This window comes from Muscardinus avellanarius (assembly GCF_963383645.1).
Source record: "Muscardinus avellanarius genome assembly, chromosome: 12".
Taxonomy (NCBI): domain Eukaryota; kingdom Metazoa; phylum Chordata; class Mammalia; order Rodentia; family Gliridae; genus Muscardinus; species Muscardinus avellanarius.
Window position 1 is genome coordinate 94,937,573 of NC_137798.1, and position 26,252 is coordinate 94,963,824.

Genomic DNA, 26,252 nt, shown 5'->3' on the forward strand with positions numbered 1-26,252 from the left:
GGTAGAATGCCCCTGGGTTCCATCCCCAGTACCGAAAAATAAATAAATAAATAAATAAATAAATAAATAAATAAAAATAGCAGAATGGATCTCAGGCTAACAAGTGGCCACCAGTGGTCGAGCATATTTACTAAAATACTGATTTTCCCCTGATGCCGGTTTTGCTGGATCCCCTACCTGTGATAAGCCACATCAGCCTCCTGCTTCAAACCTTGACTTGGGAAACCGAAACCAGCTGTGGGAGCTGGTGGTCCGGCCTGGCCCTGTCGCCCACCTGACAGCTCTGGGCTCATCTTCCCCGGCCAGCCACACGGCAGCTCCTGGGTCCCCAGGTCTTTTTCATGCATGTATCTGATGGCCAGCTAGACCCAACGCTACACCCTAACAACATACTCGCGCTCAAATACGAGTCCGTTTCGAGGAGGATACTGGCCTCACACACTGCCAGCTTTTCAATCATACCACCTCTGCCAGAGCAAGAGCAGAGGAACCGGGACGATCTGGCCTGTCCTCCATCACAGTGACCCTCAGCACGGAGCCCTCCGGCTCCCAGCCTGTGCCCTGGCTGCAGCTGTGTCTGCGCTTCGCCAAGCAGCCCTCCCGGGACTCTCTGGCTTTGACGTGGTGGCAACCCAGTCTCTGCGTGTCTCTGACAGCGCAGAGAATTTCTACGAAGATCAACCGTTCAGAGCAGGGTGACATTTGCCAGAATGCATTTCAAAGCTTGTAAATCAAATTCTGAGCCTAAACCATTTGACAGCTCTTAAAAATAGTCTGAATCCATATAAGGCAAGAAGAAGAAGACAGAAGAAGACTTGATTGAGGTGTTCTTTTTTTTTTAATTTTTATTTTTACTCCTATTTTATTTTAGCTTGCTGGTGGCTACCTTACCAAATAGAATAAACTTGTCTGTAGCATCTGAAACCTAAAATTAATGAAATCATTCATGGGTGAGGTAATCTTTAAATTCTCCACAGTGTAAGATGTCACCCCTACCTGCCCCATAAGTCGTCCATGGCTGAACCCTGAAGCCTACCTCTTGGATATGGGCCACGATGCCAGCCTGGGTCTCGATGTCCAGCTGCTTGATTCTTTCAATGAACTCCTCTTTCCTCTCGCACTGCGAAGGGGTTATATGTGTTTACAGAAGCATTTCCCAGCGAGGGCAAAGCTGGGGCTCTAGCCACAGACACAGGCCTGCAGTTGGAGGAGAATCGCCCAGCACAGCTTTCTCCTTCATTAACCAAGACCGCCTCAGCCTCCTGCCAGTCCTCAGCCTGAGGTTTCTCTGAAAGTCGATCCAATCGCCTATGAAAGCTTGTTTTCAAAAGCCCACCCAGAAGCCCCTCCCAGACGGAAAACAGATTCTTCAGCAAGATGAGAGCACTTGAGTGGGACACAGGCTTCAAACCCGCTCTCAACAAGCAGCGTCTTTGTTGGTTGGTACTGGAGACTGAACCCAGGACCGCCCTATTGCTAAGCTATACTCTCAGTCCTCCTCTGTTTTCAATTTTTGATTTTGAAACAAGGTGTTGTTAAGTTACTCGGGAGTCTCGCTAAGCTACTAAGGTTAGCCTTGAACCTGCGATCCTCTTATCTCAGCCTCCCAAGTACCGGCATTACAGGTGCACACCACCATGCCCGGCTAAGAGAGATTCTTCAGCAAGTAAAGATGACAACACCTGGCTTAGAGCAGAGGAAGGCACACCCCATCTGTAAAGGTCCAGGGAGTTACGGTTTCGGGCCTCACATCTGGTCTCTGGCACGACTGCTCAACCCTCAGCCACTACAGTATGAAAGCGGCCAGACGCACTATGTAAAGGAGAGTCGTGGCTGTGTTCCAATAAAACTTTATTTACAAAAATAGGCAGCAGGTGGGCCGGGCGTGGTGGCGCATGCTTGCGATCCCAGCATTTGGGAGATGGAGACCGGAGGATCACAGTTCGCAAACAGCCTCAGCTATTTAGCAAGGCCCTTCACAATGCAGTAACACCCTGTTTCAAAAATACAAAGACTGAAAAATAGGGCTGGGGGTGTAGCTCAGAGGGTACAATGCCCCTGGGTTCCATCCCCAGTACCGCCAAAAAAATTAATAAATAAAAAATAGATGGCAGGTCAAATCTGGCTCACAGGCGGTGCAGGCTGCCGCTCCTTGCTCTACAAGTTCCTCTAAGGAGGACAACTTGCTAAGGGTACCCTGGCCTGAGGAGTCCTCGCCTGGCCCCTGCCCAAGGTGCCTCGTACTAGAAACGGCTGCCACCTACGATGTGGCCATCTCTGCAGGAGCCCACTGCCCTGCTGCCAGGCTGCACAGAAGGCAGCTTGAATCCTCCTGACCTAAGGGCACGGTTTATCCTCACAGATCCAAACCAGCCAGCTAAGGGCAGCCCGAGCCTTACCTGGACGGCGCAGCCCAGCACCAGCAGCAGCACCTTCTTAATCTCCTCCATGCTCTTCCCTGGGCCAAGGGAACAAAGGAATCCATTAAAATCAACTGCTTATAAAATGCCCTCAGTGGTGCGTGCTTGCTATATGGGGGAAAACTAACTCTCTCTCTCTCTCTCTCTCTCTCTCTCACACACACACACACACACACACACACACACACACACACACACACACACACGACCCAGTATCCAGGGATCACCACTTAAGTGTACACACTCCATCTCTATACCACATGTGAGTTTAGTTTTATTTTGCCAAATGAGTATTCTGTGCTTAACTCTTTGAAAACCTTTTCTATTTGAGTATACTGTAACTATCTCTTCATGGTAATTAATGAACCTTAACATGGGCAACAATTCTCAGTATGTGTGGTAACAACGGGAGAATAATCCCCAGTACTCCTCAGAGGAGAGACCACTCAACGGCACACCGCTTTACCTTTTTATTGCTTTACCTTTTTATTGTACAACATTTCAAACTGACAAGGGAGGGCAGCAGGAGGCCCTATGGGCTCAGCTTCACATTATAAACATTTTGCACACCAAAATCCATCTCCTTCCCCCTTCCTGTTTTGGCTTATTAGTATCATGTGTGTGTGTGTGAGCGCACGCGTGTGCGCACACACGGTGCTAGGGATTGAACCCAGGAGCGTTCTCCCTCCAAGCTATACTTCCAAGTCCTATTTTATTTTTTATTTGGAAAAAGGGCCTTGCACCCTGGGCGTGGTGGCACATGCTTGTCATCCCAGCATTTGCGAAGCTGAGACAGGAGGATTGTGTTCGTGGCCAGCCTCAGATACTTAGTGAGGCCCTTTGCAACTCAATGAGACCCTCTTTCAAAATAAAGCTTTAAGAAAACAGGGCTGGGGGTGTAGCTCGGAGGTAGAATGCCCCTGGGTCTCATTCCCATTACTGCCAAAAAAAAAAAAAAAAAAGAAAAGAAAAAAGAAAAGAAAAAGAAAGAAAAATGAAAAGGGGCCTTGCTAAGTTGCTGAGGCTGGCTTCAAACCTGCAATCCTCCTGCCTCAGACTCCCAAGTACTGGGATTATAAGCGTTCCGCCACACCCAACATATATATATATATATATATATATTTTTTTTTTTTTTTTTTTTTTTTTTTTTTTGCGGGTCTGGGGATGGAACCCAGGGGCATTTGACCTCCGAGCTACACCCCCTGCCCTATTTTTTATTCTTTTATTTTGAAACCGGGTCTCACTGAGTTGCAGAGGGCCTCACTAAGTAGCTGAGGCTGTCCGCGAACCGTGATCCTCCAGGTCTCAGCTCCCGGATGCTGGGATGACAAGCGTGCCCACCACGCCCGGCCATATATATTATTTTTGACAGCTGCAAACTTACTTGGTATAAATGCCACAAACTTATTCAGGTCCGATTTTCCAACATTTTAACCTAAAAGATGCTACAAAGAATATCTCAGTGGCTGATTCTTAAGAGCATCCCTATCTACTGCCTTGGGGTAAGCGCCGGTGACACTGGCCAGTTGTCCCCACCCAGCCCCATAAAACACAGGGCACTTCCCGTCTTCAGAGCCTGACCGGCACTTGGCGCACCACTTTCTCCACTCTGCCAATGGGACAGACCCAAACCTGTATTTCACCCGTTTGACACTGTGTGTCTGGTCCCGCCTGAGCCTGGCTCCCCTCCACCACTTGAACAGAGCCCGATGACGTGCTCCAGGCTCTCGCTCGGCGGCATTCTCTCCTCGGGCCTCAGTTTCTGTATCTACAAGATGGAGGCACTGACCTGAGCTATGGGCGTGGCTCCCTTTCAAGCTAAAGGAAAAAAAGCTATGGTTTTCTGCCTTTTTCGTCACATGCTGGGGAAGAGGGGCACTCCAAAACTAGCACTGTTCTCTCGAAAGACTCACAACACCCACGTGGGTAGTGCCAAAATGACCCAAAGTATCAACCAGAGATACCAGGATGAAAACCAAACTCCTGTCCCCAGAACCAATGCCATGCGGTCCTTGCAGGCCCCTGCCACAGAAACGTGAGTGGCATGCTGCCTCGCCTAAGCCCCTCCACTGGCTGCAGCCAAAACAGCCTCCCTCTCCACCCCGGCGTCACGGGCGCCCAGAACTGGGCTGATGCAGGGGTAGGACCGCAGGGTCTGAGGCCGCGGCCCTGCTCCACGGACAGCCCGGAGGATGAGGTGCAGTGTCCCAGGTCGATACATTATGGCTAAACCCGAGTCTTGGCTGATAACCGTAGTTGTTTTTCACAGGTCTTTTATTCAGCCCAAGAGGCTCTAACCCACAGATCACACAGCACCACAGCGACTCCCTTCTCCAGAGACCCCACGCAGCAGCTTCACTCCAAAGGGAATGCCCGCCTAAGTACCAAGGAGCCCGATCCAGGCAACCAGCCAGACTCTGGTCCAGCTCCAGCTGCCGTCCCGGCCTCCTGCCCGCCTCCAGGCGAGTGCCCCACCTCGTGCCCGGGAGTGGATCAAAAGTTCAGACTGTCCCGGCCCTCAGCATTCTCCTACCAGGAGGCCCTATTTACCTGCTGCCATGACCAGAAGCACCAAAACTCAAAAGAAAAGACTAGACCGGTCCCCCTGGAAGTCGGAGATCCTACAGAAAACCCGCGTGGACTCTACACACAACAAAGACCCCCGCAGGACCAAATTATAGCATCCTCTAGAATAATTCAGACAACTCCAGCGATCCACCATCTCAGGCCACAGCAGATCAGAGCTTAAAGGAGTAAGTCCTGGTGTTTTGTTACACAGGGGTGATTGCAGTCAACAGTATCCTCTGTGCAAAACAGCTCAGAGAAGGCCCTGAGTGTCCTCATCGCAAAGAAACAAAGGATGTTCAAGGAGGTGGCTGACCGAAGTCCCCTTAGTTGAGCAATACGCGATGTATAAGTGTGCCGACACATCACACTGTGCCCCATAAAGGTGGACAATTGTCACCTGTCAATGAAAAATAGATAAAAAATAAGTAGCCATGGAAGCGCGTGCTGGAGAGAGAGACACACGGCCAGCGGCAGGAGCGTAAGCCGCGTCTCCTATTGCAAGGATGAGACTAGAACCCTGCACACCCGTGTGGGCTTGAAATGACTCCAAGGCTGCCCAGTGAAAGGGTACTGGGTTCCGCCCCCAACACCCCGAAATCACACTCAGGACACCCTGAGTCATTCACTCACCCAGACAGCCATCAGCTATCAAGAAAAAAAAAATGAAATCTGATCCAGAGCAGTTAGGAGAGTGTGGGTTCCTGTTTGCTATGCGTTCTAATGGGGAGAAAACGAGATTTTAAAGGTAGAGAATTTCGTTCAGAATAAACGTGTTGTGCTGAACGGCGTGCTAAGAAATTTACCTGCACCCTCACCCAGAGGAAGCAGCGCTTGTTCCCACCAGACATAAAACCAGCAATTTTTAAAAGCTGGTAAATGGAAACTGATAAATGGACTCCTGGTTTGCGTTAAGACACGCAAGGCTTCCTTCCTACAGGAGATGGCCCTGGGCTGTAGCCCCAGGATGAGCAGCTAGGTGGACGGAGGCCGGGGCAGGTGAGGGTGGGCTTTCCAGGCCGGGAAGGATGGTACTTCTCAAATTATCACTGCTGTGGTTCAGATTGCTGGAGTAGGTTTTCAGGGCAGGAATGGGAGGTGGGGCAGGAAGCAATGTGGATTTCTATGCCAGGTGAGTGACAAGCAATCCGGGGGAGGGGAGTCCCAGAGACACCACACACCCTCTGTCTACCCACCACAACATTCTGTCAAGGGGGACCCCAGGGGAATCCTGACAGCCCGAGTCAATGGTCAATTCTAAGGAAAACCTCCATCACCTACTACCTGCCTCGTGGGAGTCTCGGCACAGAAGTACACCCTAACCTCCTTAGCAGACATGGGGTGCACAAGCTGATCTGAGCTACCTAGGAGGGGATGCAGGTGGGAAACCGGTATCAGCATGGTGGGCTGGATGTGGGGTCCGAAATGTAGTGGACAATTAAAGCTCATGACTCTCTACAATGTAGAGACTGGATTAGATCAGGGTAGGAAGATTCCCGGACTGCCTAATCTTGAGTCCAGGGCAGACACGGTTTGTTGATGTAGTCAGTCCCACCACTTTGTTAGCATGGAGACAGACCGCAGAATCTTTCTGAACACAGCACTCCACAGATGGCCAATCAACAGACACTGGCAGAGGAAACAAAGCCTATCTTCCGTGAGTGGCGTGGTCTCCAGGCTCCCTCTTCGCTCTACTTTTTGGTTCTCTAGGATGTCGCCATATGACCGTTCAAAACACACTTCCTGGTTTCTTGATACTGAAAATAAATCCTGTCATCTCTAAACGGTGGCTGACATATGGCCAGGGGTTTGGGTCAAGGAAGCAGCCATCCCTTCCCAAGAGGCTCGGAGCCTACCTGTCCCGCACTGTGCACACAGCACCTGCTGAGGGGGCAGGAAGCTCAGTGATCCGTCAACAGATGGGTTAGTAAAGGGCACTGAAATGGAGTCCTGTCTGGCTGACCCAGAGGCCAGGCCACAAGTCACCGGCCAGGCTGAGGGTCTAACACTAGATGGACTGACCCAACTCAGGAGAGGCCAGCCCCCCTCCCCAGGACTCCTGTGGCCCACCATCACTGCCTGCTATCGACTGGTTCTTGGGTCTGCCCCTACCTACCACCCACCCAAACCATGCCGGCTCTTCACGGGAGCTTGCTGACTGAGCAGCATCAGCTATTACGGGCAGGTGCCTGGGAACCAATTCCTTCTTGAAAGGACAGTCACTTTCCTCTTTGTTGGGAGATAAACATAGGCATGGATGTGTTTCTTAGTATTTTCTACCATTTCCTTTTTCTTTTCTTCTTTTCTTTTCTTTTTTTTCTTTCTTTTCTTTTTTTTTTTTTTTTTTGGTTACTGGGGGACTGAAGCCAGGTGCATCCTACCTCTGAGCTACACCCCTAGCCCTTTTTATTTTGAAACAGGGTCTAAGTTGCTGAAGGTTTCACTAAATTGTTGAGGCTGGCTGCAAACCTGCAATCCTCCTGTCCCAGGCTCCCAAGTTCTGAGATCACGGGTGTACGCAACTGCCTGGCTCACCCAGCTCTCTTGTATACCCAGAATGTTACACATGTGGTTGCCCACTGGGCACTGACTGGTGTAACCAGGCATTCTCCTGCTTAGTTAGTCATTCAACAAAGGTTTACCAATTGCGGACTTTGACAGGAACGGAGCCATGTCTACCTGAAATGATGCAGGGGTCTCTCCAGTGCACCCCATCAGTGGCCCATCATCCTAGGGTACATTAGCTGTATCAAGTCTGTCTTTCCCCCACAGGCCCCCAGCACCACCACACAGGATGGAAGACGGCTGGCCCTGGGTTGTGTAGAACAATCAGAATCCATAGCCAGCCTTCAGAACACCACCACCACCCAAACTCGACCCTCCCCACCCACCGCCAGCACCAACAACCGAGGAGGGTAGGAAAGCGCCTACCACAGCCTTCAGCCCGAGCCCAGAGCTGGCCAGGGAGGAGAGACGGTCAGAGCATCAGCCCTCCCACCCATCAGCAGAAAAGCCAACTGTCACGGTGAACATAAAGACCTTGGACAAACATCATCTCTTCCCTCCTCCTTCTCCTTGCAAGGCTGCGGTTGCAGGCTGCAGGGCTGCTGGAAGCCATGGCGTGGTCACTGAGGCCAGAGGAGTGCTCTGCCTGCGCCCAGGCCGTCTCCGGGAAGTTTACCAAACAGAGCCTGGTATCCAGGCAGACCCGGCAGTCAGAGGGCCGGCCTCCAGCCTGCAGCGCACCGCTCGCCCCTGCTCCTCAGTGGGAGCCAGGCTCACACACTCCCTGGAAGCACAGCCAGGCTCCAGCTCCAGGCCCGCCAGCCTGGCGTGGCAGGTGGACGGGGGCCTCATCTCCGAGGAGTGCGGGAGCTGGAGCAGACCAGAAGCCGCAAGGCCCAAGCAGAGCCTGGGGGCTTTTCTGAACCTGCTCAAGGACCAAACAGGAACTATTAGAAGGATCAGAATGCCTGCCAGGTTAGGGTTTGCTTAAACTGACTCCTCCCTCCTCATTCAAAGAAGCGGAGGCTTTTACAAATACAAAAATAACTGAGAAAAGAAATAAATAGGATTAGAAAATGGGGGCCAGAAAAAACAAAGTAAAAATAACACATAAAGGCCAGGAGGAAGAAACACAAGAATGGTTCTCAGTACTGCACAGACCTCGGCTGGCCAGCGAGCAGGGCGCGGTGCTGGAGGTGCTGGCAGGGAGGAAGGCGGCCCTTTAGTTTTCAAGAGAGCCCTGTGGGCAGCAAGAGGCCTTTCTCCGCAAGCCCTCCTTCCCCTCGGTTGCTAGGGGAGGCCAGGCCCTGGGCACACGCGGACCTCAGCATCCCTGCCCCCCTCAGGCAGCTGCGTGAGGGAGGTTTCCATGGGCTCTGGAAAGCACTCCAGGACGCACTCAACAGAAAAGCAAGTAAACACTGAGCTGGTTAAGTAGGAAGCACCGGGGAGCTTCAGGAGCTCAGCTTGCTGCCGGTCCTTGAAGCCTACACTGGGGCTGCCCTGGGCCTGCTCCTTTGGGACGCTGGCACGCCTCCATCTCCTGAGCCCCTTCCACCTCAGCCACCTCTCCTCGCTGCTGCAGTTTGGAGCCGGAGTGTCCCCGGAGGGAGGTCCACGTGTTAGAGGCTTGAGCCCCAGAGCGGTGCTATTGGAGGTGGTGGGGCCTTTAAGAGGTGGAGCCTAGTGGGAGGCAGGTAGGTGTTTGGGGCGTGTCCCTGAAGGGGCTGCGGGGAACGAGGTCTTTCTCTTTTTCTATGCACAGAGGCACTTGATCGAGGACTTATCTCCACCTGTAAGCCCAGGCAAACCCTCCCTTTAGGATTTGATTATGTCAAGTGCTTGTTACAGTGGTGGATGGCTGATTCGCAAACTCACCTTCTCCACTGAGGGTTCCCCAAAGCCCTGCCCAACACCACCAACCCTGCAAGGCACCCTGGCAGACTCTTATGCCCTGCTCGCCGTGAAGCAGCTCTCACAACACCTCGTGTTATGGAATCCCCTCCCTGCCCAAACGGACAGGGGCTCTGAACAGAAGCAGCCTACTTCTCCAGGGCCCCAGGCACAGTACATTCAAAGAACAAATGCTGGAGGGCAGGCTTGGGCTGAACACCCTCTGTGAGGCTCTGGGCACCAGCCAGGACGGGAAGGCTGCAAAGCACTGTGGTCTTCAATCTGGGGCGGCGGGGGGCGGGGTGTTAGAAACCAGGCCTGGGGCGTCCTCAGCCAGAGCAGCACAGACAGCAGGGCCCTGGGCTTAGCGGAGGAAGAAGGACACACACTGCGTTCTATGTGCACAGATGTTCTGACCCCCCTACACACAAAGTGCTTTCTTTACTGCTGAAAGCCCCCTGTGCAACCACCTTGAGAAGAAAAAACCTTAGGACCAAGTGCCACTAAACTGCCATTAATGAAGGCCTCACAGCTGTTCTCAAAGGTCCCAGCTACATGCACAGACAGGGTCCCACAGAGGGCGCAAACAGGGCTGCAGCCCCTCGCCCGGGCATAGGCTCCCAGGACTCTCACTTGGCATTTAGAATTCGAGAAACACCAGGGCAGTGCAAAGGCAGTGGCCAGCCCTTCTGCTCGAGAGCAGAGGCCAGCTGTCCACAAATACAACCATCTGCGCAATCTGTGGTGGTAAATCTATGGTCCCCTACGGGACCTCCACCCTGTGCACCTCTGAACAACTCCTCCCCTCTCTGGCCTGGGTTTCTGCACCTAGATGCCCTGTTTCCTTCTGTTCTCAACAGCTCAGGTGGGACCTGAAAATTTACACATCTGGAAGCCAGAACAATACTTGGAGACAAACCTTGGAAGAAAAAGAGGATGCCTTCCCCAGCACAACTCCTCTAAGATTTATCACAGAAATTACTTTGCTAACATGCTGGCTTCCTTTCAGACACATCTTTCTCTTTTTTGCGTGTGTGGCACAGTGACAGGCCTGGCTGCCAAGACAGAGATGCTGGGGAGCCAGAGCTGGTTGAATTCTATCCAACACGTTCTTATTTTACAAGCTGAGCAGATGCGGGCTCCTGATTTTCCTAAGACTTGCAGAGTACGCTCATCACAAACCATGGAACTGTGTTAAAAGGCTGTGCAGCCGGCAAGATGGCGCAGCTTCCGGTGGGCTGTCTCTGGCTGAGGGGAGACACACACAGCTGGCACTGAACCTCACTTGACGGTAACCACCGATACTTGGCCTTCTCCCCCCCCCCATAAGAGCTTGTGGTTAAACAGCTGCGAGGAGGCACAGCTTAAGGAGGTAGCAGACTGGGGAGAGGAGAGAAGAGGAGGTAGAAGTGGGCCTCTAACAGATACACTGCTTGAGCACCTCTGGGCACTGATATAAACACAAAATATGCTGGCAACCACAACAAAACCCCAAAGATTCCTGCCCTCCCTCGGGAGAGACTACCCTGGAAGGGGGAATAAGTAGTGGAATGCTCACGAAAAAATAAGTGAGTTGGCTGGTCTGTTTGAAGGTGATGTACCTGGGAGAGAAAGAAAAGGGAGGCAGGAGAAAGAGGCTGCGACACAGGGCGGAGGGCCGCCGGGCAGTGAGGAGGGCCGCAAGGGCTGCTCCCTGGTACCCAAGGGAAGAAGGTGGCGGGCAGGGAGCAGGGGTGGGGCAGGAGGGTGAGAGCTGGGGAGAGGGCTGCTGGGGCGGTCGTGCTGAGGGCGACCCAGGGCACCCTGGGAGCGGCAGGGTGGAAGGCGGAAGGCATGGAAGCCCAGGTTCTGGGAGCGCCCTGAAGACAGAGCCGGCATGCTGATCAGACTCAACTAAGGTCACCTCAAGGAGACAAGACAAAGGACACTGGAACGCTCAGTGCTGAGACCCGCTCCCGGGACGAGATCCTCCTGGGAAAAGGCCTCATGTCAAAGTGGGGGCAGCTCAAAGAGGGTGCTGCCAGACCCAAGGCATGCTCCCAGAAGTGGGGTCCACGTGATGAGACACCACGCAGCCTCGGCCCCAGGGATGAGGACACACTGGGAGACAGCTGCAAAACCAGCCGCCAGAGAGGAGGCGGAGCTGAGCCCAGGCACAAACCCGGAGTGAGAGAACAAGAGAACGGCAGCGGGCGCGGAGGGCGGCGCGCCGCGGCGCTGCAGGCGAACAGCACATCTCAGCATCGCGTAACCGCTCTGCCGATCCCAGCACTGCCGGAGCAGGAAAGCCCGCTCCCCCCTGACCATCAGGAGGAAAGTCGGACGCGGAGAAATCCTCCTTTGCATTGTGACATCTCCTTTTTAGGTCAGAGGAGGGGAGACAGATGCTTGGCCTCTCGGGACCGCTGGGTGCCATGCAGAAGGGGCGCCAGGTGGGTGAGACGCTCTGTTGGAATCTGGGACCGGGTTCCACTGTGACATATTTGCCCCAAACCAAAAAAATAACCCCACGTTGTAAAGTGTTATAATTAACAGCACAGAGTCAGCATCTGCCAAAAGGGGCAAAAGTGTGCCCCTGCTATGCACGGGACAGAAAAAGCAGTAAAGCACCCCGCCCAGGAAACCACACCAATTAAAAAAAACCAACAACTTTGTTCTTTGTTTGAAAAGAAGCAAAGAATGCTTCACACTTCTGTTTTTAAAATTCAAAACTGAAAATGCTCTCCTACAAATACATCTCTCTGCCCCCGACACGCATGTTTGGGCCTTCCTGATGGTGGATGGCCCTGCCGTCCTCCGCTGCTCTCCGAGCCCCCGGGCACCTTGTCAAACTCATCCACCAAGGCGGCCAGAGGAGGCCACTGTCTGGCGCGTCCCCCAGCCTGGCCTGGCCTGCGCTCCTCAGCCTGCTTGTGCCCCCATCTCGCCTCTCCCTGTCTCCTTCGGAGCTGGGACCAGAACTTTGACCAACGTGTGCTGATGGTGCACCGTGTGGGTCCCAGGCCATTTGACCCACCTGATAATGGCTGAAAGCCAGCTTCCCTGCACTGTTCTAAAACTGGATCGGGGTGAGGGCTGCACGACTGTACACATATGAAATCAAATCACTGAACTGTACATTTAAAATGGGCAGATTTTATGCTACGCAAATTATAGCTCAATAAAGCCACTTAAAATAATCAGTGTTAGCCGGGCGTGGTGGCGCATGCTTGTAATCTCAGCGCTTAGGAGGCTGAGACAGGAGGATTGCACAGGTTTGAAGCTAGCCTCAGCTACTTAGTGAGGCTCTCAGCAACTTAGTGAGACCCTGTTTCCAAATAAAGTATAAAATAGGTCTGGGAGTAGAGCCCAGAGGTTAAAAAAAAAACCTGGGTCCCACCCCCAGTATCACACACACAAAAGAAGTAAAATAATCAGTATTAGCCGGGCGTGGTGGCGCACACCTCTAATCCCAGGAGTTTGGAGGCTGCGACAGGAGGATCACAGGTTCCAGGGCAGCCTCAGCAACACAATAAGACCCTCAGCAATTTAGTGAGACCCTGTTTCCAAACAAAAAAATAAAAAGAGCCGGGGGGGGGTGTATCTCAGAGACAGAATGCCCCTGGGCTCAATCCCCAGGACCACATAATAAAGCAGGTAAGTGAATAAATGAATAGTCTGTGTCACTTCTCTGTAGAGATGTCTGTTTGGTGCCAATCACAAGGCGGGGACCTGTGTTCTCTGTACTCTGATGGGGGAGGGGCGGGTAGAGAAGGGGCAGAGAGGACGGGGCGGCTGGGTGTGGGCGGTAAGGACCGCGTGCTTAATATTAGGTCGAACCATCACCTCTGCCCTTTTATGTGTATGGGGAAGGAAGGGGATGGTACCCAGAGATGCTCTACCACTGAGCTACATCTCCAGCCCTATTTTAGTTTTTATTTTGAGAGAATCTCGCTACGTTACTGGCCTCAAACTCCTGGTCATCCTGCCTCGGGCCTCCCGGGTCACTGGGATTAAGATGCACTCCACAGTGCCTAGCCGCATCTACCATCTTTATAGGCTACCTTTTCTTTTCTTTTTTTTTTTTCTTTTTTGGTGGTACTGGAGATGGGACCCAGGGGCATTCTACCTCCGAGGTACGCCTCCAGCCCTATTTTACTCTTTCATTTTGAAACAGGGTCTCACCAAGTTGCAGAGGGCCTCCCTAAGTTGCTGAGGCTGACTGCAAACCTGAGATCCTCCTGTCTCAGCCTCCCAAGTACTGGGATTACAAGTGTGTGCTACCAGGCCCCGCTTAGAGGTTAAAAAAGGCTGAATGCCCACTTGCCCTGATGTGGCACCAAGAAAGCAGCTCAGGCTTCTGGACCCAGTGACCGACAGTAACTCACCAAAAACCTTTAACCTCTGCTCTTTAATAAGCCCCTCACCTGTCAACAGGGTGCCACAGTCATGTCCCGGCAGCACATGGTCCCCAGCACTTTTCAACAGGTGCTCAGGCCTCTGCACGGACGGCTCACCCAGGCTCGGGAGCCAGTGACCTTCTCTCCTGCACTGTACCCAGAGCAATCAGCATGGCAGGCCTGCGCTCGCCCCCCACCTCACCTCGCCAGGCATCGCCCTCAACCCCGGCCCCCCAGTGATCGGGCAGGCAGCACAGTTCTGTCCAGCAACGCAGACCTCACTGCCCCGAAGTAACGAGGGTCCCACCTGTCCCGGGCCCCGGGCTGCAGCTGGCACGGGCTATATTTGGTATCTTCCACCTTTCTCTGGGGAGCCGTGGAATAAAGCCAGAAAACAAGGCCCGAAGACAGAGCTGGGGGTGGGGAGACCAAAGGCTCCCCAATACTAACATGTGGAATGGAGCGGGCTCACTGCCCACAGTCACCAGGTAGCCTGTGCCAGGTGGACAGCCCCCCTGGCCAGCCGGCCAACGACCCCTCTTCCACCAGCCCCCCACTACACAAGGACGCCGCTGCTAGTGCACTCAGGAACAGGGCACCAGAGAAACGCTCCTCCGTGAGTCACATTCTTGGCTGGTCACCTGGTGTGCTTTTCCTAGAGTTGAAAGGTAACTCAGCTACTGTCATAGAGGGGAGAGAGGACAGATTCACTCTAGTGCGACTCAGGCACGGAGATGCCAAGACAGAGTTTCGGATCCCCTCTGTAAAAGCCTCTGGCACCTGGGACCCGGCCTCGCGACATGGGTCTCCTTGCCTTCCTGGACGCCTCACCTATCCCAGGAGGCTCCAGCCCAGGCTTCCAAAACGCCCACCAGGAATCCAGTAGTGTAGGCCGGCTGCGTGTCTGCCCCGGGGCCTGCGTGCCCACATCTGGAAGCCGCGGGCGGCCCGTGTGAGGAGGCGATCCGTCACCCTGTCTCAGTCACCTGGGATTTGCCCAGCAGGGGTGAAATGCTCCGCCTGTCTCGAAGAAGTCAGGAGGGCGCTTAACTCGGTCTTTTCTTAATTTCTTAGTACTTGTACTGGTGCACTGTTAATCATACATCACAGTGAGGTTCAAAGTGGGACCAACATAGGTGCACAGAGCACTTGGTCCAGATCACACCCCACATCCCTCTCCCTCCCCTTCACTTGGTCTTTCACTCTGACACAGAGTGTCAGGGACCAGGAGGACTTGGAACCCTTGCCCAAGAGGCACCTGCCCAGCAGTGACTAATGACTGTAGGTGCTGGTGAGCTCTCCCATGAGGCATGAGCAGAGCACCATGGGATACCAGCAGTGGACAGACATGTGTGCCCTAGAAAAATGCTCATTTTCAGCCCCGCATAATGACGCACACTTGTAATCCCAGTACTTAGGAGGCTAAGACAGGAGGATCGCAGGTTCAAGAGCAGCCTCAAAGAGCAGTGAGACTCTCATCAACCTAGCAAGACCCTGTTTCAAAGTCAAAACAAAAAATAGGGATGCGGGTGTAGTTCAGAGGTAGAATGTCCCTGAGTTCAATCCCTAGTAACACACACACACACACACACACACACAGGACACTCATTGTGGACTAAGAGACCACATCCGGCCACAGTCGAATCTCCACTCTTACTAAGGAGGAGAAAACCCAGGTTCCCTACTGCATGTCCCCGACACCTAAACCCAGCCCCGTCTTCTCAGGAGACAAAGCAGAGGCCTCATCGGCCCCGGCATGCGCATCTGAGGGATTCATTCTTCAAGAAGAAATGCTCTTGGCCTCCTGCCACAGGGCAGTAAACCCCCTCTTTAGACCCTCACCATCCCCACCACGTGTGTTTACTGCGCCGGCTCCAGGCCAGCAGCCAGCGCTCCGTAGCCAACAGCTGTCCGCGCCGATGGCACTGGCCCGGCACGATGGGGGGCGGGGGTGCGTTCGCTCACCAGACAGAGGGTCTTTGCCAATCATCAAGACATTGGGTAAATTCATTACGATCAGCTGCTGGAGAACTTCCTGCAGAGACAAAGGGGGAAAGACACCGTTAAAAACAGGAAGCAGAAATAGAGATTAAGTAATTTACAGTTGCTCGAGGCATAGAGAGTACACCGCCCCTCACCGCCCCTCACCGGTCAAACCAGAAGACACTATGTAAGAGGAAGGACTGTTTAAGATGAAGGTGAAAAAACGGAATCAGAGCACGCTTCTGCCTTGATCATTAGCAAATAAAATCTACGTCTGCCCATGCAGAAAGACTTTAGCAAGCCTGACACGGTGGCACACGCCTGTAACCCTAGTACTTGGGAGGCTGAGACAGGAGGTTGGAGGCCAGCCTCAACAACTTAGTGAAAACCTCAGCAATTTAGAAAGACCCTGTTTCAAAATAAAAAGTAAAAAGGGCTAGGGGAGTTGCTCAGAGGTAGAAGGTTCAATCCCCAGTACCAAAAAAATAAAAAAATAAAAAAATGCAGAAATGACCTAATCCTCCCTCATCGCCCTGTCTTCACTGGAAATGGGGAAAGGGTGGGTGCTAAGCCACGAAGTGTACCCCATTCCTGACACTGTCCCTCTCTACTCGGGCTCAGAGTGGTCAACAGGAAGAAAAGGCCTCCCGGCGCCCTCCTCCCGCACAGCCAGGGGCAGCTCACCCGGCTCCCCAGCCGGCCAAGCCAGGAGGCGCAGGGCTCCCTCCAGCACCCCCCATTTGCCACACAGGCCCACGCCTGCCCAGCACAGGGTCCAGGGCTCCGGCCACGCTGAGAGAGAACCAAGGTCCTCTCGCCAGCCATCTGCACACCCTGTCTAATTCCTGGCTACTTTCCTGCTGCCGCTGTCCAAGCCTCTGGGCCACTCCGTCCTCTATCAGGGCGCACAAGTTTACAAATATAAATTTATGAGAAAGAGCCGGGCGTGGTGGCGCACGCTTGTAATCCCAGCATTTGGGAGGCTGAGACCTGAAGGATCGCGGTTCGCGGACAGCCTCAGCTACTTAGTGAGGCCCTCTGCAACTCAGTGAGACCCGGTTTCAAAATAAAGAATAAAAAATAGGGCAGAGGGTGTAGCTCAGAGGTCAAATGCCCCTGGGTTCCATCCCCAGACCCGCAAAAAATTAATTAATTTATTTATTTATTTATGGGAAATAATCTTTAAGATCTCCACTAAGTGGTACTTGTAGGCTAGGACTACCAGTACCAATAAAAACATTGCTAGAAAGTATTGGCAGTAAACTTGTGCACTTACCTTCTAAAATAGGATATTTAATTTTATTTAATCAGTACTTTCTACAAGAAACATATCATTTTTATAATGAAGAAATGTTTGTTCAACCTCCAGCACAGAGGGAAAAGAAGAAAGAATGTTTAACAGGCTATTTTTAAAATTTTTATTCTTTTCAAAACACCATGTGTCTCCCAAGACCTGATCCTACGGCCAAAAAAGCCCCAAAGCCATTAACTGGTTCCCCTGGAGGACCATAAATCACATTTGCCAGAAAAGCAGGCTCAAGAGGCAAGTGCCGTCCAGTAGCATGTAACTCGAGACACGTACTAATTTCAAATTTTCTTTTTTTTTTTTTTTTTTTTTTTTTTTTTGGTGGTACTGGGGTTCCTGGAAGCCCTTCTACCTCCGGGCTACACTCCCAGAACTATTTTTACATTTTATATTTGGAAACAGGGTCTCCTAAGCCAGCGCACGCGGCTGGCTTTGAACCTGCGCGATCCTCCTGTCTCTGCCTCCCAAGCGCGGGGATTACAAGCGTACGCCACCACGCCCGGTCATAATTTCAAATTTTCTAATAGTCACCTTCTAAAAAACAAACAATACAGGCGAAATTATTGTTACTATAATTAAACCAACATATCTAATAAACAATCATCCAACATACCATCAATATGAAAAATTATTAGAGATATTTTACATTCTTTTTTACACCACCGCTGAAATCCAGTGTGTATTTTAAACTTCAGCACATCTCAATTTAGATGCTAAATTTTCACTTGGAAATACCTGAGCAGTGTGTAGCTGTCGTGAACTTTCTAGTTAAAGAGTAGGTTCCTTCCCCCTAGTCGTTCCATACATACTTATTTTTTTCCTGTAACTAAAGTGACCATCCATATTTAACTTGGAGTTAACTGGCCACACCGCAAGGCCCCGACATGGTACCAGAGGCTGCCCAGCCCTAGTGACAGGGTACTGGGTGGCCCCGCGTGGCCCACGAGTCCCCTCAAACCTTTGTCCTCCCCAGGAAAACCCAGCCAACATGTCCTGAGCTCGGGCAGCAGTGGGGCCTCCAGGGAGACAGACCAGGCCCTCCAGCTAGCAGGGATGTGAGGAGGGCGGGCAAGAGGCCCCTCCCGCTGGCACTCAGTCAGAAAGCCACCGTGGAGCCACAGCTGACAGTCTGCACGGAGCACCTGCTCTCACCCTGAAAGGACCAACTGATGCTGGAGAGGGGCCCAGCAGCGTGCTCTGGACATCCCCTGGGATCTGCACCAGCCCACCTCGTGCCCCCAAAACACCACTGTCATGTTCCCCAGGCTCCGGTGAGATCCCTCCCTCCAGGGACCCCCTCTGCAGGGTGGGATACAGACACAACCTCAGGTGGCTTCTGCACCCTTTCTCCGTCTTCCCCACTCCCCTCCAGGCAGATCTGCTTCAGAGCCTCATATGAGATGCTGTGGAAGCCCCACTTTTTCAGGGCTGAAACGAAGGTGGACTCACTGCACCCCAATTGGCCCACTGATAGTTAACTCCTCTAAAAAATGGAGGAAAAGAAGAAGAGGAAAAGAAAGGCTGTCAGGGGAGAGGGTGTGCCTGCTCCCTACAGGGGCAGCCTGAGTGCCTGGAAGAGCAAGGCTGTAATGTCTTCTAACATAAAAAGGAGGGAGAAGAAGCTGGGCATCGTGGCTCACGCTTGTAATCCCAGCATTTGGGAGACTGAGACAGGAGGATCAAGGTTCACGGCCAGCCTCAGCTACTGCTTAGTGAAGCCCTTTGCAACTTAGTGAGACCCTGTTTCAAAATAAAGAATAGAAAAATAGGGCTGGGGGTATAGTTCAGAGGTAGAATGCCCCTGGGTTCCATCCCAGTACTGCAAAAAAAAAAAAAATTTTAAATTAAATTAAAACTAAAGAGCCAGGTGTGGTGGTGCACGCTGGTAATCCCCGCGCTTGGGAGGCAGAGACAGGAGGATCGCGCAGGTTCGAAGCCAGCCACATGTGCTGGCTTAGGAGACCCTGTTTCCAAATAAAAATGTAAAAATAGGTCTGGGAGTGTAGCCCGGAGGTAGAAGGGCTTCCAGGAACCCCAGTACCACCAAAAAAAAAAAAAAGAAAAAGAAAAAGAAAAAAAATTAACACTAAAATTTAAAAAAAAAGAGGGAAAAGTCAGGCATGGTGGTGCACACCTGTAATCCTCAGTACTTGGGAGGCTGAGATGGGAGGATAACAGGTTTGCAGCCAGTCTTAGCAACTTAGTGAGACCCTGTTTCAAAATAAAAAGGGCTGTGGTAAAGCTCAGACAAAGAATACCACCAGATTCAATCCTTAGTACAAAAAAAGGGGGAGCCCACCTGTAACCATTGTGACCTCAAATCCAAAACCTGGGATCTCATCCATCGCCCAGACTAAGTTGATGGAGCAAGACATGTGGGTGGGAGGGTGGAGGTCAGGACCCTTCAGGAAGCTCCTGCCAACCCAGAGTGTGCCAGGTCCCGGGCACAGCATCTGGCGTCTGTGCTCAGTGTCAACAAACCCAGGAAGCTGCCCTGCCTGGAGTCCGGCTTCCTGAGCCTGAGCCGAGGCTGTGGGCAATGCCCGAGGCAGACAGTCTCCGGCCTGCAGCACTGGCGCTCAGCGGTCACCAGTAGAGAAGAGTTCTTAGAGCAGAAGCCAAGCCAATGAGCGGCTGCCTAATATATGAACAGTGTGAAATGCATGTTTAATACAGGAGGAAAAAGCCTCAATGGAGGTAGACAAAAATCACATGATGTTCTTTATTACAGTGATCGGGACTAAAGCAAGTTTGCCCAGGATTTTCCCAAAGACTATGGAATGTGGCTCTCTCTTCTTAAATTGAAATACTTTAACCCTGGTGGCCTGGCTTCCCACGAGAGGACCTATGACCAGAGGCATCTGTTTATCTGCCATTTGAGCTATAAACATGACAGACCCACTAAAGAAATTATCCATCCTTTGCTCTGACAGTTTGCATGCAATCAAAAGGACAAATGAAATGGGTGTTTATTACTCACCCCCCCATCAGGAAACACAAAGCCCCAGTGAGTGGGGAGGTCAGGCACTGGCCAGCAGAACTGGGCTCCTGTGCCCAAGAACGGGGTGGGGTGCAGCCCTGGCTCAGGTGTCCCAGGAGAGGTCCACTCACTGCCAGGAGCAAAAGAGGGGCCTCAGGGAAGCCTCAACATCCTGCCGGGCCCTTCCATCCCTGCGCCCACTCAAACAGAAGGGCCGTTCTCCCCACAGGTGGGATGAACAAGGTTCTAGAGAAGATTAGGGGTAAAAACACTAGTGCGCATGTGAGTTTGGTTTCCACTGGAAACACGAGGGTGGCTGGATCAAGAATAATGAGCAAATGAAAAATGGGAAGAAAATGAAACTAAGTCTTTTCTGGCTTGGTGCTTTGCCAAGGAAGGCTTAGTAAGGGCCACGGAAGGCCACGTGCTCAGGTTCCCGGAATGACGCTCTGACGGGAGTCTGCGCGGGAGGTGTGGATGCGGAGCCACGGGGGAATCCTAGGAAAATTAAGGGGAACGCCCAGCAGAGGCAGCCAGGAGGAGGAGTGATGCTGGTGGTTGCCAAGGAGACCGGGATGGTCCAAGCAGCAAAATGAGCCTTTGGCAGAGGCAAAACACATCCACAAAGAATGCTGCCGTTAACCCACCTGCGCTCTCAGGGTAAAGACCGAGAGGCAGAGGCGTAAGCGAGGCTGGCATCGTGGGAGCAGCCAGCAACCTTCGGGTCTGGTCTGGGTTCAGATATTCGACAAACACACACTGTGCACCTTGCTGCCTGCCGAGTGCGCTCAGCCCGAGAGGGAGGAAGGCGGCACGGCAGAGGCTTCCCAGAGGCCGCCCTGCAAGAGTCCCAGGGCAGGGACTGGAAGTGTCCTGACCGCTCAGCCAGGGTGGCAGGTCGAGCTTCTGGTTACACAGAGCGCAAACTGGGCACCCTCCTCTTGCTCCCCCCAAAGCTCAGCTAAGAGGCCCCCTCCTCCATGCCACACCTGACACCCTTAACAACGGGGTCTCCTCCCAACTCCCAGGCACCTCCCACCTACTGCCTGTCACTCAGCCCCCCACTAGAGGTAACAAAAGCTGTGACAGCTGGGAAAAATATATCAACAAATACTCCTCCAGCTGGGCGTGGTGGTGCATGCCTATAATCCAGTACTTGGGAGGCTGTGACAGGAGGATTGTAGGTTCAAGACTGGCCTTAGCAACTTAGCGAGGCTCTCGGCAACTTAGTGAGACCCTGTTTTAAAATATGGCTGAAGGTATAGCTCAGAGGTAGAACATACCTGGGTTTAATCTCTACTACCACCGAAAGAAAGAAAAGAAAGAACAGGAAAAAGAGAGAGAGAGAAGAGGAGGGAGGGAAAGAAAGAGGAAAATAATTGTATTGAGGCTTTGAGACCCTCCTTTTGTGGAGGGGGTGTCTTCTCTCCCACACTGACAAGAGAACCTAGTCCTGAAAACCAACGTGGTGCTGGTTCCTCCGCAGAACTCGTCCCTCTGCCATGAAACCTGGCAAAATCTGACACCATATTCCTTAAGAATCGCAGCTTGTTAACTGTTAACGAAAACTAAAAACATTTCAAAGGCGGAGGGAAAAAAGGAGTAGCTTAGAATCTGTGCTATAATTTTCCACGGAAACTCATGTAAGTGAAATACTGAATACAAATTTTAAAAAAATTTCAAAATGAATTTGCACTGGAAAGGTATACCACGCTTTGCGAATATAAAAATCCCAATTATGAGGGCTGGGTCGAAGCTTAGTGGTAGAGCACTTGCCCGGCATCCATAAAGCCCTGGGTTCTAGACCCAACACCTCCAAAAAAAAAAAGAAAAAGAAAAAGAAAAGAAAAGGAAGAAAAAAAATGAAAGAAAAGGTGTACACTATGTAATGATTTTATGAGCAAACAAAGCAAAATGAGGTTCAACAGAAGCAACTTCTAAGAGGAAAAGTCCTGCCCATATTCAAATATCTATTCAAATATCTAGAAGACAGAGGTCTAGACCGCATGATACCTACTCCAGGCCGCACCCCGCTGGCTGCGGTGCGGGCGGATAGAGGACCCCACCAAGATCCTTCGTTCACGCCGGGCAGAGGCCAACGCACGCCTGTCTGCAACGCGCCTCAGAACCTCCCACCTGGATTTGGCCCAGAAAGTTCTCTGAATGCGCATCTACAGAACCGCCTACCAACGTGACTTCGTCACCCAGCCGACCTCACACTTCCTCCCCAGAAACACCAACCACGGAGGTTCCCATCTTCCTTTGCAGCGGCCAAGCACAAGAAGGACTATGGTTTCCAGACTCGGGGACCTGTGGCAAACACTGGCAATGGGTTTTTGGTGAGGGGAGCAGGAGCCCAGGCGCTCGCCCCACACCGTGCTGGCTCCCTCAGCAGCTGACACCTGCCTCACACACACCTTCAGGGCACGAGGGTGATGGCCCGCCACCCACGGGCCCCCTCCTGAGGGCAACAGGGACCCCAAAACCAACAGCCATGGCCGGTTTCTGAAAATGTTACAACCAAGGGCACCATTTTCTAAGTCAGTGGCTGAAAGTGTGGTGGGCGTGGTGGCGCACGCTTGTCATCCCAGCATTTGGGAGGCTGAGGCAGGAGGATCAAGGTTCGCAGTCAGCCTCAGCTATTACTTGGAGAGGGCCTTTGCAACTCAGTGAGACCCTGTTTCAAAATAGAGACTAAAAAATGGGGCAGGGGGTGTAGCTTGGAGATAGAATGCCCCTGGATTCCATCCCCTGTACCGTAAAAAATAAAAAATGAAAAACTAAATCAGCAGGTGAGAGGAAAGGCGAGCAATGCTTCGCCCTCCTGGGGCGACCGACCGACCGACCGACCGACGACGTGTGGCAGTTCCATCTGCAGGCGGGGCCCCGGCTCCGCGGCGGCCCCGGCTGAACCAGTGGGTAACGAGTGTGTTAAGAGGCTGCGCGTGAAGCTGCCGATAGACTCAATCCATCTGTTCCACCTCATTTCAATTAATCTGGGGTCCCCGGGGCCTGATGCCAGCGCCATCTGTGCAAGCCTGGGAGCACCACGCCCCTAATTAGGCCATACCCGTGCCCTGGTACCTGGCAATTTTAAGGCCCAGCCGAGGTTACAAAATCACCAGAAACCCCCCTTCCCGGAATACATCACAACTGCCTACTCTAGTGGCTGTGTTCAGGAAAACAAACGAAAGCCCACTGTGCTCAGAAAGGAAGACAAGTATTTCCTTTGAGCTGACGCAGGAGGAGGAGGTGATCTGAGGAGAAGGAGCATCGGGAACCCCAACGCCACCAGTGAGTGGGAAGCCACCAATTCTTGCCTCTGCTTGCAACTTGGTGTGTGACCTGGGGCAAGCCAGGCCCTCCCTGAGCTACACCCTCAGCCGTTAGTCGACTAGACTCCGCAGGCTCCAAGGGCTTTGGCTCCTTCAGAAAGGGGAGGGCTGGAAAAAGGAACGCGGCACCCTAGGGGCACCCAGGTCACCAGCCCCAACAAGCAGGCTATGATGAGCAGACCAGTGCCCCTGATAAGTTGCTGAGGCTGTCAGCAGGAAGAGCCCGGGGAAAGCCAACAGGGACAGGCCTGGGGATGGGGGGGGGGGGCGTTTCAAGTTCCCGCAGACCTGAGTGATGCCCAGGGCTGTTTGAGGGGAAACTGTCTTATCAGATATCAGCAAGCTTGTTCAGAGTCCCTAGACCTAGGACAGTACAGGGGGGTGACAGAGGCAGCCTGGGGGGCAGGCCAGGGCAGGGTGTCCATCCTCTGAAAAGAACTTCTGCCCCTAGATGAGCTTCAGGAACCATTTACCAGGCGAACGCACCCCGGGTCACCAGCAGCCGCAGGTGGACTTTAGGGACCAACTTCTCAGGGGTGTCACCAGGGGCCCGAGGTGGGCAGAGCCCTGTCTACAGAGGTCACAGGGGAGGCACATGTAAGCCCAGAGGCCCGTGGATTAGCGCAGAGGCCGGGTCTCCCTCCACTCTGCCCTAGACTCTGCACACAGAGCCCTTCACTCGCCCAGGTCCACTGGGGGCCTACTGCGGGCCAGGTCACTGCTCCAGGGCTGGGTTCCAGGGCGGGGGAGGGGCTTGGGGACTGGGCCACAGGTGGCTGAGATTCTAAGTGCTTCAGGGCCGTCCTGTCCTCTCCACCCAGCTAGGTCACCCCTCCCAGCTGACAGGACAGCGCCCGCTGGACTGACTGGAGGGACCTGCTCTACAGCCCCCGGGATCTGACTTCTGCGCATCGGTGGTCATACAGCCCGTATTTTGAGCTTCTTGGAAAAATCCTGAGTTTTGCTGATGCCAGGCAAGGGAGGGGCAGAGAAGGCAGGGCGAGAGGGAACTGCAGCTTGTAGGGGGCTGGGATGGGCACACAGCCGTGCCCCCTGGGCAGGAGCAGAGGCACCAGTAGCTGCCACCGGCGCCCTCCAGGCTGCTGGGAGCTCTGGGCATGCCCGCCTCCCCACTGGCACCAGCGCAGGAACGGGCAAACCCATGCCCTGGCCCCACCACACTCGCTACCTGTGGCTGCCATCAGTTCCCCACTCCCAGGTAGCAAGTCAGGGCAGGCGTGGCCGGGAGCGCAGGTGCAGCCAAACGCCACAGCCTGCTGGGGCCTGCAAGGATGCGAAGGCAGGTGAGGAGCCCAGCCAGCCCACGGCCCCCCCAGACGCGACCTGGCTGCGTGAGCGCCCAAGGGCTAGGGGCACCCACGCTTCTGTGTCAGCAGACCTGAAAGCCATCGCTCCCGGGCAGGTTTCTGGAAGGCAGGTGGATCTCCTAGCAGAAGGGCTGCCAAGCCGGGTGTGGTGGCACATACCTGTAGTCCCTGTACTTGGGAGGCTGAGAAAGGAGGATCACAGGTTCAAGGACAGCCTTAGCAATTTAAGGAGGGCTGGAGGTGTAGCTTAGAAGTAGAATGCCCCTGGTTCAATCCCAGCACCACAAAAAGGGGGGGGGGGAGAAGGGCTGTGTTCAGGGTTTCATTTATGAAGCCAGGTCTCCTGCAGGGCATCAGAGGCTGTGCTTGTTCGGGACTGTGGAAAGACAAGAATGGCGAAACCACATGGAGCGTGAGGGCCCCGGGTGTGCGCTGTGGGCCCAGACTGTCCTTGGGGAACACGTGGGAGAGGCAGTCCCCCAGAGTCTGCCACCCCAACAGAGCGGAAGGAGGCCTCAGGCCAGGGAGACTGCGAGCTCGGGGAGGGGAGTCTGGGGAGGCTTTGCTATGGCCGGGCTATGGCCCCCAGAGGTTCAGGGCTGCACATGGTGATGTTCAGAGGTGCTGGAACCTTTAGGGGGGCCTGGTGGGAGGTGATTAGGTCCCTGGGGGGCACTGCCCTCGGAAAGTCACTGTAGTTCTCGAGGGACCCTAGTTAGTTCCCTGTTGGGGCTGTTACAGAGAGTGAGCTCCGCCCGACTCTCTGGAGTGACCGCTTTCACTGTGACTCACCATCCGTTCCATGAGGCCGCCTGAGCTTGGACTTCTAGTTTCTGAAACTGTGAGCTACATAAACCTCTTTTCTTTATAAAGTTGCAGCCTCTGGTGTTTTGTTATGATAGTAGAAGACAGCCGGGCAGGAGAAAGAACCGAGCAGGAGCATTTATTACTGGCACTCTCTCCTCTCTACTGCCCCCAGCCTCAAGAGCTCTGGGAAGCACTCGGCGACAGCACCCTTGAGGGTAGCTGCAGCTCCCAGGGCCAGGGACACAGGCCGAGGACAGAGGGGACCGCCTGGGCTCACCGGGAGGGGCGCCGCGCTGGCCTAGTGCGCTGCTCAGCACAGCGGCGGAATTGGAGCCTCTGAGGCCAGATGGCCAAGAAGATGGGGAGGGGACTGCTGGCTCTCCAGGGGGGAGCCCCCAGCCCTTCTCACCCCTCCAAAAGAGAGCCATGAAGCAGCCAGACCCTGCCAACCAGCCACTTCCCACGGCTATGAGACTGCGGCGAGAGCCCAGCTTCATCTGGAGAGCCAGACACTGACCAAGGCTCCGGCTTTAGCAGGAGTCAGGAGGGCAGCCGGGGACATGGCCGGCAAGCAGCAGGCAGGCGGTTAAGAAACGACATGCTGCTGAGTAACAGCACGGCAGGAAGTGAAAATCTCTACGGGCGTTCCGGCCTCCAGGGCCAGGGGCGAGCAGGGCTTGGTGGTGGCCCCTCTGTCTTGTGGTGCCTGCACTCTCCCTCTGCCCCACAAACACAAACCGCTTCCAGGCTG

General features: G+C 53.4%; 1 protein-coding gene across 3 annotated transcripts in view; it reads right to left on the bottom strand.

Moving 5' to 3' along the window:
- The window catches only part of CCDC88C (coiled-coil domain containing 88C), a gene marked incomplete at both ends in the record, with an annotated part of 134,013 nt that overhangs the window by 59,877 nt on the left and 47,884 nt on the right, over positions 1–26,252 (bottom strand). For all 3 annotated transcript variants that reach the window (XM_080706994.1, XM_080706993.1, XM_080706992.1), the window contains 3 exons: positions 1,037–1,120; positions 2,400–2,458; positions 15,728–15,797. In XM_080706994.1, the coding sequence (XP_080563120.1) occupies positions 1,037–1,120; positions 2,400–2,458; positions 15,728–15,797 (213 nt within the window). The remainder of the gene's footprint in view (positions 1–1,036; positions 1,121–2,399; positions 2,459–15,727; positions 15,798–26,252) is intronic.